Genomic DNA, 13206 nt, shown 5'->3' on the forward strand with positions numbered 1-13206 from the left:
TGTTTTTTTTTTAATTTTTTTTTTTCAACGTTTATTTATTTTTGGGACAGAGAGAGACAGAGCATGAATGGGGGAGAGGCAGAGAGAGAGGGAGACACAGAATCGGAAACAGGCTCCAGGCTCTGAGCCATCAGCCCAGAGCCCGACGCGGGGCTCGAACTCCCGGACCGCGAGATCGTGACCTGGCTGAAGTCGGACGCTTAACCGACTGCGCCACCCAGGCACCCCCCAGCCTTGGTTTTTAAGAATATTTTCTTACATATTCTTTAAGTTTTTTTTTTTTTAATTTCTGTGTGTTTGGGGTTTTTCTCCTTTCTTTTTCTGAGTTTTTTTTTTTAAGTTTATTTATTTTGAGATAGACAGAGAGGGAGGGGCAGAGAGAGAGGGAGAGACAGAATCCCCAACAGGTTCCACACCATTCATTAGTGCAGAGCCTAGATCTCATGAACTGTGAGATCATGACCTGAGCTGAGATCAAGAGTTGGACACTGAACCCACTGAGCCACCCAGATGCCTCATTTCCTAGTTGACAACTTTGTTCTCAGAGGTATCTGCCTTGCCCTGGGGGCCTTTTGTGCAGAAATCAACGTCTCAAAGGTAGAAGAAGTTACTGGATGCTAGGTAGCGGGAGCAAGAAACTCAGCCAATTCTCTCAGATCATTACCTGGTGACATTCATTAGGGCCTCTTGTCCCCAGTGACACTCGCTTTCAAGGCCAGAAGAGACCTTAGGGAAATCTAGGAACTACTTTTATTTTCTTGATGAAGAAACTTAGGCTCAGAGAATATATGTGGCTTGTTCAGGGACATACATAAAATTACAGACAAAAAAAGTTTTAGGACATTTGACTTAGCCTCACATAAAGCACTTTTTAAAAATTCTCCAATAAGGCAGGCAAGAGATAACCACATCTTCTCCGGGTCCAAAACCCAAAGGGAAGGATGATGTGCACACTGGGGAAGGGCTGACCCCCACCTTCTGGATTCACATTCTGTCCGTCTGGGGTGGGGCCTGAAGATCTGCATTCCTTAAAAGCTTTCCAGGTGACTGTGCGGGGCGGTGGGTGTGGGAGCCTCCAGGCCAGGAGGAAGGAGAATGGGAAGGAGGCAGGGGAGGGGGGCAGGCCTGCATTCTCCACAGGAGAGGCTCTGCCCCCGCGCACAAGGGCCCAGCGCCATGGTTACCTGATCCCTTCTTGGTCTAGGTTGAGCCTGAGCCAAAACCTGGGCTACTACTTCCCCAAAGGCAAATACCAGAAGGCCTGGAACTGGTGGAATCTGAACCTGCACGTCCACGCGCCGCCCGTCCAGTCCATCTCCTTGAAAATCAACCAGTACATCAGAGTACAAATAAGGAGCCAGGACAAGATCACCTTCTGCTTCAACCACCAACAGAAGCACATCCGCTTAAACCTGGGCACCAAGTACAAGGTAAGGTCTCACCTCCCTCTGCCAGGCTGCTGCCCGCCGGTCCAGGCCACCGGCCTCTCTCTGGGCCACGTTCGGCATCTCTGCAACCGACGGAGAACCGACACGGCCACCTTCGCTGACCCGATGCCTGACCACAACAGAAGCAATCAGTCACTTCCGAGCCCTTGAGACTTGGAGCCGAGGAGCCGGACAGCCTCAAAGAGCTCAGACGAGAAAGCAAAGGTGTCAACATTCAGTAGTTCCCCTGACACGACAGCCCCGTCAGTAGGCAGGGACAGACACAAGGGGGAAACCTACGTTCCCAGTCCTGCCGTGGGTATCCTCATCTCTCCTCCCCAAACCACTCATCTTGAAACAAATGAGCACTGGGGAGTTGAGGGTGTGCCGCCCAAGTCGGGCAAGAAAGTAGCCAGATGGATTCGTGTCCTCGGGCTGCCGTAGCAAATTACCACAAATCGGGTGGCTTACAACAGGAACTCACCCTCACAGCCCTGGGGACTAGAGGTCTGAAATCCAGGTATCACCAGGGCCACGCTCCCTCTGCAAGGCTCTCGGGGAGAGTCCCTCCTTGCCTCTCCCAACCTCTGGTGGCCCCAGGCATTCGCTGGCTTGCTACAGCATCGGTTCAACCCTCCACCCTCACACAGCCTTCTTCTCTGGGTCCGTCTGTGTGTCCAGTCTCCCTCTCCTTTCTTGTGTAAGGACACCCGACGCTGGACTTAGGGCCCACACTAAGTCCTGGATGGCCTCCTACTGAGATCCTTAATGACATCTGCAAAAACCCTGTTTTCAAACACAGCTACCGGTCAGTCTGGGGAGGGGCCTGGAGATCTGCATTCCTTAAAAGCTTGCCAGGCGATGGTGCGGGGCGGTGGGTGTGGGAGCCCCGGGTGCTGGGGATTAGGACTCAGACATAGCTTTCGGGGGCCACGGTTCAACCCACTACAAATGGTGAGTGTGCACCCTGCGGTTCTGACTGTAAGAGGGCAAGAAGGTGGGTTCTCGAGACCCTTCCCCAGGCCCAGAGTGCAGGAGAGGAATAGGGTGTCCTTGTCCCCCGCCCCCACCGGGACCCACACAAGACCCTGCTCTTGCTCCGACTTGCCCTTCACCATGCACAGAAGGCTCTGTTTCCAGACCCACCAGAGAGGCGTTCGAGGTCTCTGAAAGTAGGACTGCCTGTCTGGGGAGAGAGACAGACCGACATGTTTTCCGGGAGGTGAGCAGACAGAGCAGTAGGTTGACGGACAAAGCAACCGAACAGCAGACTCGGGCAAAATGAGGCCGGATGAAATCACTGGAAGGGAGCGGAGGGAATGCGGTGGGTTTGGCTCGCCCAGGACCGAGGTGTTTTCCAACTGGGAAAGGTGGACAGCCAGAAGTGGGCAGCTGGTCACCTGGCCTGGCGAGGCCTGCCATTTGGCACGCTGAATAGTCATGTCCCAACGTCCTCACCTACCCCAGATGTCCCAGAGCGGCCGACCCAGTCCCCCAGCCACCCACTCGGCCCCCACCGCACCGTGCTGATGAGCTAAGGGAGCAGCTGGGTTGGCAGGGTGGGAGGACCCGGGCCGCTGGCCTTCGGACAGTTTTACTGAGGGAGGAGGGCCACAAAAGGAAGCCAGTGCCCAGGAGGAGGGTCAGGTAAAGGCCGGTGTAGGCAGAGTCCAGGAGGCCTGGCGGCCCCAGGGGCTCTGCCAGTGGAGGGTGGGCCCCAAAAGAAGCAACTCAGCACACACGTGACTCGTCAGCAGGTCTACCTGCGCCAGGCAGCTGGGGTGTCCTAGGAGGAACACGCCAGCCCGTCCACTTCCTGTGAGGCACCAGGCAGGCCTCCTACACTTCCCGTGCCCATTATTGTCTGCAAAACGGACACCACATCGTTGTAAGGCTTAAATAAGACCCTTCGTGCGACATCTCCCTCCGTGCCCCACCTCGGTAGGAATCCACGGGGAGAAGGCAGACACCCCCAGGAAGTCACAGCCTTTGCAAGGCAGGCCACTTGAGGGCCCAGGAGCCGGCAACCCTTTGGTTTGGGGTCGGGCTTCGGTGTGTCCTCAGCCCACATCTCTGCGGCCAGGTGGCCACAGGCCCAGGCCAATGAGAGACGTACTGCTGGGGGCAAGGCCGGGAGCAGAGGCGTGCCCCTCGGCGAAGTTTCCAGAGAAGGCTTGGTCTTGGCCAACAGGGGGCCTGATCCTGGGGTGGAAATCACGATGCCTGGGCAGCATTTATGCTCACCCAGCCTTCTCTGAATTCCCACAGTCCATAACCCCGGAGGTGCTGAGTGAAATGAGGCAGAAAGCAATCCTGGAGGTAGAATGTGGTTCAGCGGCCCGGAAGATGCAGATCCTCCTGGGAAAAATGAGTAGGATCCTGAATTTCCTGACCATCCCTGATTTGGAAAACTTCATAGCGGCTGCCAGTTCCTTGGCAGTAGGCAACATGAAACGGAAGGAGAAATCGTACCTCCCAGACTAGGACAGCCACCAGCTGGTGACCGGCCACCCCCCCCCCCCCCACCCCCCGCCAGCATCCGCTGAGCGTCTCAGAAAGGTGGAGTCATCAGGAGCGCCAAGGAAAACCCCAAAGCCCTCTTCAGGTCTTCTGAGGGTTGGTTTGTCATTTGGGACTTATCACAGCGCCTCAGTGTGGAAAACCATTTTTCAAGGGGCTAAGAGACTCTGTAGCCGGGCACAGAAAAGACTCGGCCCTGAGCCGATAGCACGAGAAGCACGTCGTTTCGGTAGGCAATACATGTCAACACCCGCCCCGCTCGCTTCCACTGGTCACTTCCACGCGGAAGTTCTGTTGCGGCCTACTTGGGTTGACTCAGGACACAGACGGTCTCAAAGCCGGCCTCTCCCAGCTGGCTGCATCAGGAGGCCACTCTTGGTGCAGTCCTGTGTGGTAAGGAAGGGCGGGGCTGTGTCTGGATATCTCTGCGGGGGGAGGGGCAGTTTCTAGAAAAGGGGGACTTAGGGGCCGGACAGCCCCCTACCGTGTGCCTTTCATACATCCCTGGGGTACCCCAGCTCCCCAGGATGACCTCCGCTGCAGCTTAAACCAAGACTGGATAGGAAACCCCTTCCTCCCAGCCAGCCTGGCAAGGGGCCAGTGAGCCATCCCCCTGCTGCCACAGTGACACCAGAGCCCCACCTTCGCAGCCCGGCTTCCCTGCTGATCTCACCCCGCCTGCCACCAACCTTCACCGAAGTCCTCATCACCCCGAACCATGACAACTGGAAGAGAGGGCTGGCAGTGGGGGCCGTGCACGGTCACTCCCACCATCCGCCATACCTTGTCAGCAGATGGTATCATCAGCTAAAACAACAGTCGCCTGGTGGCAAGGTCACGAGCCACAAATGACACCAGCACCGTAGCAGCCGCCCGTGCAAGCCCGCGTCAGCGTTTGACGTGCCCTGTTGGTTCTGCGCCCATGCTCAGGGCGCACAGAAGCCCTTTTTCCAGCAGGCACTAGAGACCTAAGTTGGTCTGGGCAGCCGCCAAGTTCCCCCAGGCTCGTGGTGGCTGTGGCTCAGAGCCGGCCCCCATGTCCCCCGCCCCCCGCCCCCCCCATCCTCCACGGGACTGGAGGCAGGCCGCCACGGCATTGAAGGCATCCGTGCCCTGGGATCAGCCGGCCCCAGCTAGCTATGGGACCCCGGGCAAGGTCGCAGCCCCCCCCCCCCGTGACTCAGTTTCCTCATCTGTAATAGGAGGACGACCACAGAGCTCACCTCCCAGTTACACACCGGGGATGAGAGGCGTCAGTGTCGGCAAAGCACCCCGCTCCGTGCTGCTCCGTGTGGGGGGCTCCCCATCAGCGGCCGGGCCCTCGCCCGGATCTTTCTCCTTTCGCAAACCTGACAGCACTCTTCCACTAATGCAGAGCTTGGAAACAGGTGGCCTCGCAGAGGCGTTTCGTCTGGTCAGCCCCATTTTAACGTATCCCGTTGCCAACAGTTCAAAGACCAGAGATTTCACACGGAAGTATGGATTTCCGGCCCCTCCGTGCCGGTGTTACCCAAGAGCGGACACAACGGCACGGCCATCAGGGACTACCTTCCTCAGGGAACGCGAATCACCTCCCAGACCGGGAGGGAAACGAGGCGACCCGCCAGCCGGCCGGCCACGCGGCAGAGCCAGACCCACACCCCCCCCCCCCCCCCCAATGTGCGCCAGCGCTGTCCTCGCAGAGGCCACGCGCCGGGTGCCTTCCACCTCGGACACTTACTGTCGCAGGCCTCTGGCGGCTGGAGGTCCCGGATGAAGGGCTTCCCTCCGAAGGCAGGAGGCGAGGTTGTGTTCTGGCCCCGCCCAGCTTCTAGTGGGTCCTCCTGGGCTTCTAGTGGGTCCTCGGCAAGGCTGGAGCAAGCACCTGGCGGGTGTGTGTGTGTGTGTGTGTGTCCGTCTCCTTTTTTATACGAGCACCTGGGCTTCTAGTGGGTGTGTGTTTGTGTGTGTGTTTCCCCTTTTTTATACGAGCACCGCCTGGCGGGTGTGTGTGTGTGTGTGTGTGTCCGTCTCCTTTTTTATACGAGCACCTGGGCTTCTAGTGGGTCCTCAGCGTGGCTGGAGCGCCTGGCGGGTGTGTGTGTGTGTGAGATTCCCCTTTTTTATAGGAGGACCTGGCAGGTGTGTGTGTGTGTGTGTGTGTGTGTGTATGATTCCCCTTTTTTATATGGACACCAGTCACACTGGATGAGGGGCCTGATCTACTCGGGTATGGCCTCATCTTGACTAATCACGTCTACAACAACCCTATTTCCAAATAAGGTCCCGTTTCCAGTCCTACGGGGGGGGGGGGGGAGGACTTCAACACAGGAATGTAGGGGGAGGGGGACACAATTCAACCGGTGACACACTCTCTGCCTCCCCCTGGGGCCCCTTCCAGACCCTCACCTTCCAGAGAGGGCAAATTCTGACTTATTATCATTTTATCTTCAGTGACTTGCGGGGGGAAAGGTACTTCCCTGGGAAATGAAAATGAACTGAGTTGGTCCCTTTATGCACACCAACCCGCTCGGTTACACACAAGGGTCTCCTCACGAGTACCATAAGGGGTGCGCACACACCCCAAGGCAAATGGAGCCTCGTGCGCTGCCCACAAAATTACAAATTCAGTAACTAATGAGGTCGTGCAACAGACACACACCGAGCACCTGCCATGTGCTCAGGGTCCAAAGAGAAAACAACAGGTTGTCTGCCCCCAGGGGGATTACCGTGCGGGCATCAGAGCAGCAAGCAAGAGCAAAACAGCGTAACCGTTCCTTTGTGGTGGAGCACAGCAAAGCAGAGTCCCCTGGGTGAGAGGGACGGGGTCACAGAATGAAGGGGGGGTGGCGGTGGGGGCACACGCTGGGGGCCCACGGGAGAGCTGACGGCCTGTGCAGGGACCTGGGGAGAGTGGGCATCTGGGGCAGACCCGAATAGAGCACGTGGAGACATGGTGGGGCGGTATCTTTCCTTGGCTGTCCAACCTCCAGCCTCTACCGAAGGAAATCCCCGCTTGTGAGTGGCTCTGGGGGGCAGCCGCGCCCTGCCTCCCACTACAGAAGCTTTGTGAACAGGGTTGCATCAGTCAGGGTCCAGGCGGGACACAAGCCGCCCCGGTAATCTGAACGATCTGAACGGAGAAAATGTAGTATAAAGGATTAACCAGCTGACGCTAAACGAGAACCCAAAGAGAACTCAGAAAAGCAGGAAGAGCAGATGCAAGGCCTGGGTTCCCACCCCCTCCCCGCCTCCGCTCCCCTCTCTGCAGAGGAGCCCAGCAGCGAACCAAGAACCTGGAGGGGCCCCCACCAGCACCAAGGGGGAGGCCGGCCGCCCCCGTTGGCTGGTGGGGAATTTCACCGCAGTGCTGCACGCTTCCTACTTGGAGACCAAGAAAGCTCAAGAAATCTCCCTAGAGAGCGAGCGCCGCCAGCCTCCCAAGCACTGCCACTGCCTCAGCTGCGTGTAGACGGAAAATAACACACCAGAAACAGGAGGCCCCTTCCCCTGGGAAGCCTAACCCTGCACCCACTGGCAAAGGAGGAATGTTCTCAGGGTCCAGCTCCCGAGTCTAAAAGAGGGGCCGGGGCGCCTGGGTGGCTCAGTCGGTTAAGCGTCCAACTTCAGCTCAGGTCATGATCTCGCGGTCCGGGAGTTCGAGCCCCGCATCAGGCTTTGGGCTGATGGCTCAGAGCCTGGAGCCTGTTTCCGATTCTGTGTCTCCCTCTCTCTCTGCCCCTCCCCCGTTCACGCTCTGTCTCTCTCTGTCCCAAAAATAAATAAACGTTAAAAAAAATAATAAAAATAAATATAAATAAATAAATAAATAAATAAATAAATAAATAAATAAATAAATAAAAGAGGGGCCAAAAAAAGGTGGATGTGGAGCTGAGAGGCAATAAATCAGTAGGAACTGGGACAGACAGACACTGTCGTCCCGAGCTTGCCCAAGAGGAAGCAGCTGTGACGACGCCCAGTCCAGGACCCTACCACTGCCGTGGGCTGGACCAGCTCCTTTGGTTTTGAAAAAAACATGTAGATCTGTGATGTTTCCGGTTCCTGTCCCTCTGGCCCTCCAGCCTCTGGTCTGTCCGAGTCCCCCATCTCCTTCCAACAGAGCCCTTTCCTGCCCAAGTGAGACAGCGGCATCTTCTGTGCGCGCCCTCAAGGAGCGGGCAGATCTGGAGGAAGGGTAGGGAGGAGGCGAGGCCAGCCGGACAAAGGTGCAGAAGACAGACAAGGCCATCAGAAGACAGGCAAGCTAGTGGAGCCACCACCAGGGACAGGCGCTCCAGGGAGGGAGCAATGAAGTCCCTCTCTTCCGAGAAGCAACATTCTCTCACCAAATACCTCTCTGAAAACTAAGGTTGACTACTCTTTCTTGCAACATGATAAACAGCAGAAGGGAATCTAAAGATATGGGCTTGTTAAGCCAGGGGCAAAATACAGACTTTTTACTGCTACTTCAATAACACTAAATTTCAACACGACTACTTGTGCTGATGGTATTCAGGAAATTGGCAGTTTTGCAAACAAAGAAAAAAATTATCTTTCAACTGATGAAACATATTAAGATGATTCAAAAATGTCTTTCCACAATAATTATCTTACTAAAAGATCGACACAGTATAAGTAAACTGAGGAAATCTGAAGAGGTTGGCGGAGCGTACCAATGTCAATATTCTGCTTGTGATAATGCGTCCTACCTTCACACGATGTTCCCGTTGGGAGAAACTTCTCCCACTACTATTTCTCATAACGGCATGTGAATCACAAGCTACCTCACTAAAAACTTCAATCGAAAAATATTTTTAAAAAGAATCCATGCACATTACAGACATGTAAGGACAAAGTAGGAAGCGAAAATCTTTATTTTTAAAAAAATTCACATTTATTAAAAACAGCGATTTCTAGCCAAATAATATAAAGCATTTTAAATTAATTATTTGAAAGTATGTACACTCTTTGTATAAGTAAACACTTGAAACTGTACAGATTTAAACAAATATTCATTTAGCAAACAAGTTGGATCGCTACCACCTACTTAGCACTTTGTAAGATGTTCGAGTGTTTCGGGAATAAAAGATTCAAAATACAAGAATGAGTGCCATCAAATATTTTTATCCTTAAGTAGAACACAACTTGTTCTGTACATCAGATTAAATCAGTCACAGTAATGTACAATAATCATGCCCTCATTTCTTTGGAAAGGTTATTAAAAAATCAAATGTACATATAATACAGAAAACGGGATACTTTACAGTTTATTTCATTAGACATGTATTTAAAATAGTAAGTGGAAGTAAATATAATCTTCCTGCATCATTCATTTCATGTCAAAGAATGAATATGGACCCTCTTCACCTCTTTCCTTCCCAAAATAGACTGCTAAGCTCTATCAAGCCACATTCGTCACCAATTTAAACAGAGGTGAAAAACGAGTGGCCTGTTTAAAATGACAGACATCGGGATATGCAACCTATCTACACACCGCGAGTCTGCTTGAAGGGGATGAGAAATGCCCTACGGTCCTGCAGAATGAGGTCTGCTGGCTACATTCCAGAACCCTCATCAGTGTTCTACTCCGAGATAGTGTTTGAATAATTCCCAACTCCTCCTGAACCAAAAAGCAGCCTATCCAATCAGGAAACAGTTTTCAGCAGGAAAACTCAGAGATGTGCATAATTTATGTGATGATCCCCGACAGAGTACGGGAGATGTCAAGGGGTGGGCCACCTTCATCCTCCTGGTCTCGGTTAGTAGAACGTTTCCTGCTGTAGCAGGGCTAGAGGCCCACCGGCCTGGGGCCCAGCACAGCCAATGAACGGATGCACGGGACACGGAGGTGTTCACTTTTCCAAGAGCTACTAAAACCGAAGGCAGTGCACAGAAAGCTGGTGACCCTAACCTTCGTGCACGAGACGCACTATTCATCAGGTTTCCTTCTCTCCCCGACGTGCCGGATTTAAGCCACCTTAATTGGTACTTCCCACTCGCAAACACAGACTATTGCACCGTGAAGATTCTCATTAAAGATACGGCACATCTCTATTGTAGGGAGGCGCCAGGCCCTGCTTTTGAACGTTTCTGCACCTAAGCAGTTCAAGGAGTACAGACACTGGGACCTTACACGGAGTCCTTGCATCTTGAAACTACCTCACATCAAACACGCAGAAAAGATAACACCCCAAATTCCCAGGAAAGCAGAGTGTGTTCTCAGATGCATCCAATCTACCTCAAACTAAACTTCAAAGTGATAGGAGAAACATTACATTAAATAGAGTGTAGAAATGAGATTTCTGGAAGTAAAAAAAATAGCCTCTGTGGAATGTTCAGTGGCTCAAAGTGTTGCAGTGTTTCAGGCTTTAACAAACCTTACTCTTAGAAGCTTTCTAATTAACTGTATTTCTATAAAGTTCTTCTTCGCGCCCCTTACTGTAACCGATTTTCATTGCACGTCGTTTGCTAAGAACCATTTCACTGCGTGCCCACCACAGCTACCCCGAAAAACTCCCGTTTCTCGTGACCATTTAAAGAAGGCAGTTCTCACATGCCTAGATTAATCTTTGGCATTGTGATGTTTTTAAAAGGGAAACACCAATCTTTCCAACACTCTGCTTATTTTTCATTCTGTAGTCAGCACTGAGCAGCGCACCTGCGTGGTTCTCGGGGACATTCCCACAGACAGTTCCTCGGTGTCCTGCAGGCTGCCAGACTTCCCAGCCCGCTCCAACCGGACAGACATCGGCACGCACGGCCCGCCGGGCCTGGTTATTTAGAAACGGACAGTAGAAGGTTCAGCTGAAAAGCAAAGTGAAGGGCTATGTTAGTTCTGCTGTAGAACATCACACTCAAAAACGTTGCTCAGATCCTCAAATCAGAATGAGAGGAAAAACAAACAAAAAACAAGAATGAGAGAAAAAGCCTCAGAGTTTTAAGAAGCCAAACGAACGTGGCTGGACCCACAATGCTGTTCTGATTTCTAAAGCAGCCGCGGGGCAGCGGGCTTTGTGGCGGCCTGTGAAGGGTCACCGAATCAAACGTATTTAGAATCCAATGAAAATGACAAGGAAAAAAACCCTATATCCTAACCCTGACAAGGGATAGAAATAAATCTAATCAGTTTCACCTTTTTCTGTGCAGAGTGTATTGTGGGAAGCGCTGTATATAAGCTGAATTTTGTGAGTGACTATTTTAAATGCATAAGAACAGGACTGAGGAGTGAATTTCAGCTCACACGCGAACTCTGCCTGACCCCTGGAGCACCCTGCCCACCCGGTAAAGGAGGGAGTGACACGGAGCGGCCCCCAAGGACAACCAGAGAAACCGACACACCGTGGGGCGGGGCAGGGGGACTGCAGTCTGCACACGGACAATCTGTCAGCCGGGCGACAAGACTTGCGGTTAAATGAACTCGGCAAGGAACCCTTCCACACAGGACAAACTGTTTCAGTAATCAAAATAATTGTCCCTTAATCTCTTCTATAAACTTGCACTTCCGGTGAGAGGGATGCAAAATAACCTCTGTGTTTTTCCTGCCAAAAATACAAAACCTCAATCTAATCATGACGGAACAGACGACACCAAATAAAGGGATATTAACTGGCCTGTCATGGTCAACAAAGCTAAAAAGGGGCACTTGGGTGGCTCAGTCGGTTAAGCATCTGACTGGCTCAGGTCATGATCTCATGGTTCATGAGTTCGAGCCCCACTTTGGGTGAGCTCCCCTTCTCTCTTCTCTCTGCCCTTGCTCACTTGCGCCCTCTCTCTCACACAAAAAAATAAATACACACACACACGCACACACACACAAAGCCCAAAAGGCTGAAGAGCTGCTCCAGGTTAAAAGAAACTAAAGAGAAGTGACACCTGAAAGCAACATCTGGGCTGGACCCCAGACCAGGAGAGACGTATCTATAAAGGACATTACTGGGACAACTGAAGAAATCTGATTATGGACTGTCAATTAGATAATAGTATCAATGTTATATTTCCTATTTTGATCACTGCGTGGGGGTAGAGTCAAAGAATTCCTTGTTCTTGGGAAATACACAACCATTTCCAAGTAAAGGAGCACAGTGTCTCCCAACTTCCTCTCAAATTGCTTAAAAGAGGGGTGGAGTGGGAGGGGAAGGGAGAAAACTAAAGATAAAGCAAATGGAGGAAAATGTAAACAACTGGGTAAAGTTCCTTATTACCAATATTACCATAAGGAATATTACCTTATTCCTATAAGTTTGAAATTACAACAAAAAAAAGTTACCCCCAAAATCTGTGTGCTATATATTGGATCTTAAGAAAACAGGGCACAAACATTCCATTTACAGGGAATTTTTTTTTTTTTTAAGTAACCTCTACACCCAACATGAGGCTTGAACTCATGACTCCGAAAACCAAGAGTCAGTCATACACTCTAGCAACTGAGCTGGCGAGGTGCTCCCCAATGGGCAACAGTAAGCCAGAGGGTTCCCTCCAGCAACAATCCAAGACTCTGGTTCCTACCTTGTGCGTAACTCAGCCAAGCTACTTAACCTTTCAGGACCACGGCTTCTTCATCGATAAAATGGGGCAAATATAGGGGAGTCAAGTGAAGATCAAATAAGATAATATATATCAAATGCTTAGAATAGTGCTTGGCAGCAGTCAGTAATATCAGCTATTATTATTATTATTTATTATTATTTTTATCTAGAAAAGGTTAATGGTTCTGAAAGAGGATCCAGGCACAGAATGATGGGTCTCTCTCTATCAGTGTTTTTCAAACTGTAGGTGGCGACCTACTGGTATCTCATGAAACCAATGTAGCAGTTCATCAAGAGAACACTGAACAAAGGCAGAGCAAAGCAACTGAGTTGTCCCTAAGAGTGATTACCTACCACAGAACTTTTAAGTTACAAACATACACATACACTAACGTGTGCATCCTGCCTGCAGGAGTCTAGTGGGAGCGCAGAGTCTGCATGTTTTAGGCAAGCCCCACCTGGCTACCCAACACCCACATTCACGCCGCTGGACACAACTGGAGGAAAACCAGTCAACCATGCTGAATGGTCTCTCTTGGATCCTTAACCACGGAACTCAAATGAGCCTGCCTCCTCCCTTTTAATGATGACCCTGCTTCCCGTTTCACTCACAAACATGAAGCCATCAGATGAGAACTTCTATGAGGTCCTATCCTGTCCACCACCTCCCACGTGTGCCCAAACACTCAGTTGTCTTTCCTTTCACGACGGAACACCCCATACCTATGAACTAACAAAGGCTCCACCCTCCAAGT

At 51.7% G+C, this 13206-nt stretch overlaps 2 protein-coding genes across 3 annotated transcripts in view; one reads left to right on the forward strand and one right to left on the reverse strand.

Annotated features, from left to right (window-relative positions):
• ERICH6B (glutamate rich 6B) overlaps window positions 1-7398 on the forward strand; it is a 56264-nt gene extending 48866 nt beyond the window's left edge. Inside the window, exons 9-12 of the mRNA XM_032593476.1 lie at window positions 1205-1430; window positions 3696-3895; window positions 4598-4691; window positions 7198-7398. Coding sequence (XP_032449367.1) covers window positions 1205-1430; window positions 3696-3895; window positions 4598-4691; window positions 7198-7398 — 721 coding nt within the window. The remainder of the gene's footprint in view (window positions 1-1204; window positions 1431-3695; window positions 3896-4597; window positions 4692-7197) is intronic.
• A 1606-nt stretch (window positions 7399-9004) lies between these two features.
• COG3 (component of oligomeric golgi complex 3) overlaps window positions 9005-13206 on the reverse strand; it is a 72582-nt gene continuing 68380 nt past the window's right edge. For both annotated transcript variants that reach the window (XM_030310996.1, XM_030310991.1), the window contains exon 23: window positions 9005-10730. In XM_030310996.1, coding sequence (XP_030166856.1) covers window positions 10701-10730 — 30 coding nt within the window. In that variant the 3' untranslated portion in view covers window positions 9005-10700. The remainder of the gene's footprint in view (window positions 10731-13206) is intronic.

Source organism: Lynx canadensis, chromosome A1 (genome assembly GCF_007474595.2).
Source record: "Lynx canadensis isolate LIC74 chromosome A1, mLynCan4.pri.v2, whole genome shotgun sequence".
Classification (NCBI taxonomy): Eukaryota; Metazoa; Chordata; class Mammalia; order Carnivora; family Felidae; genus Lynx; species Lynx canadensis.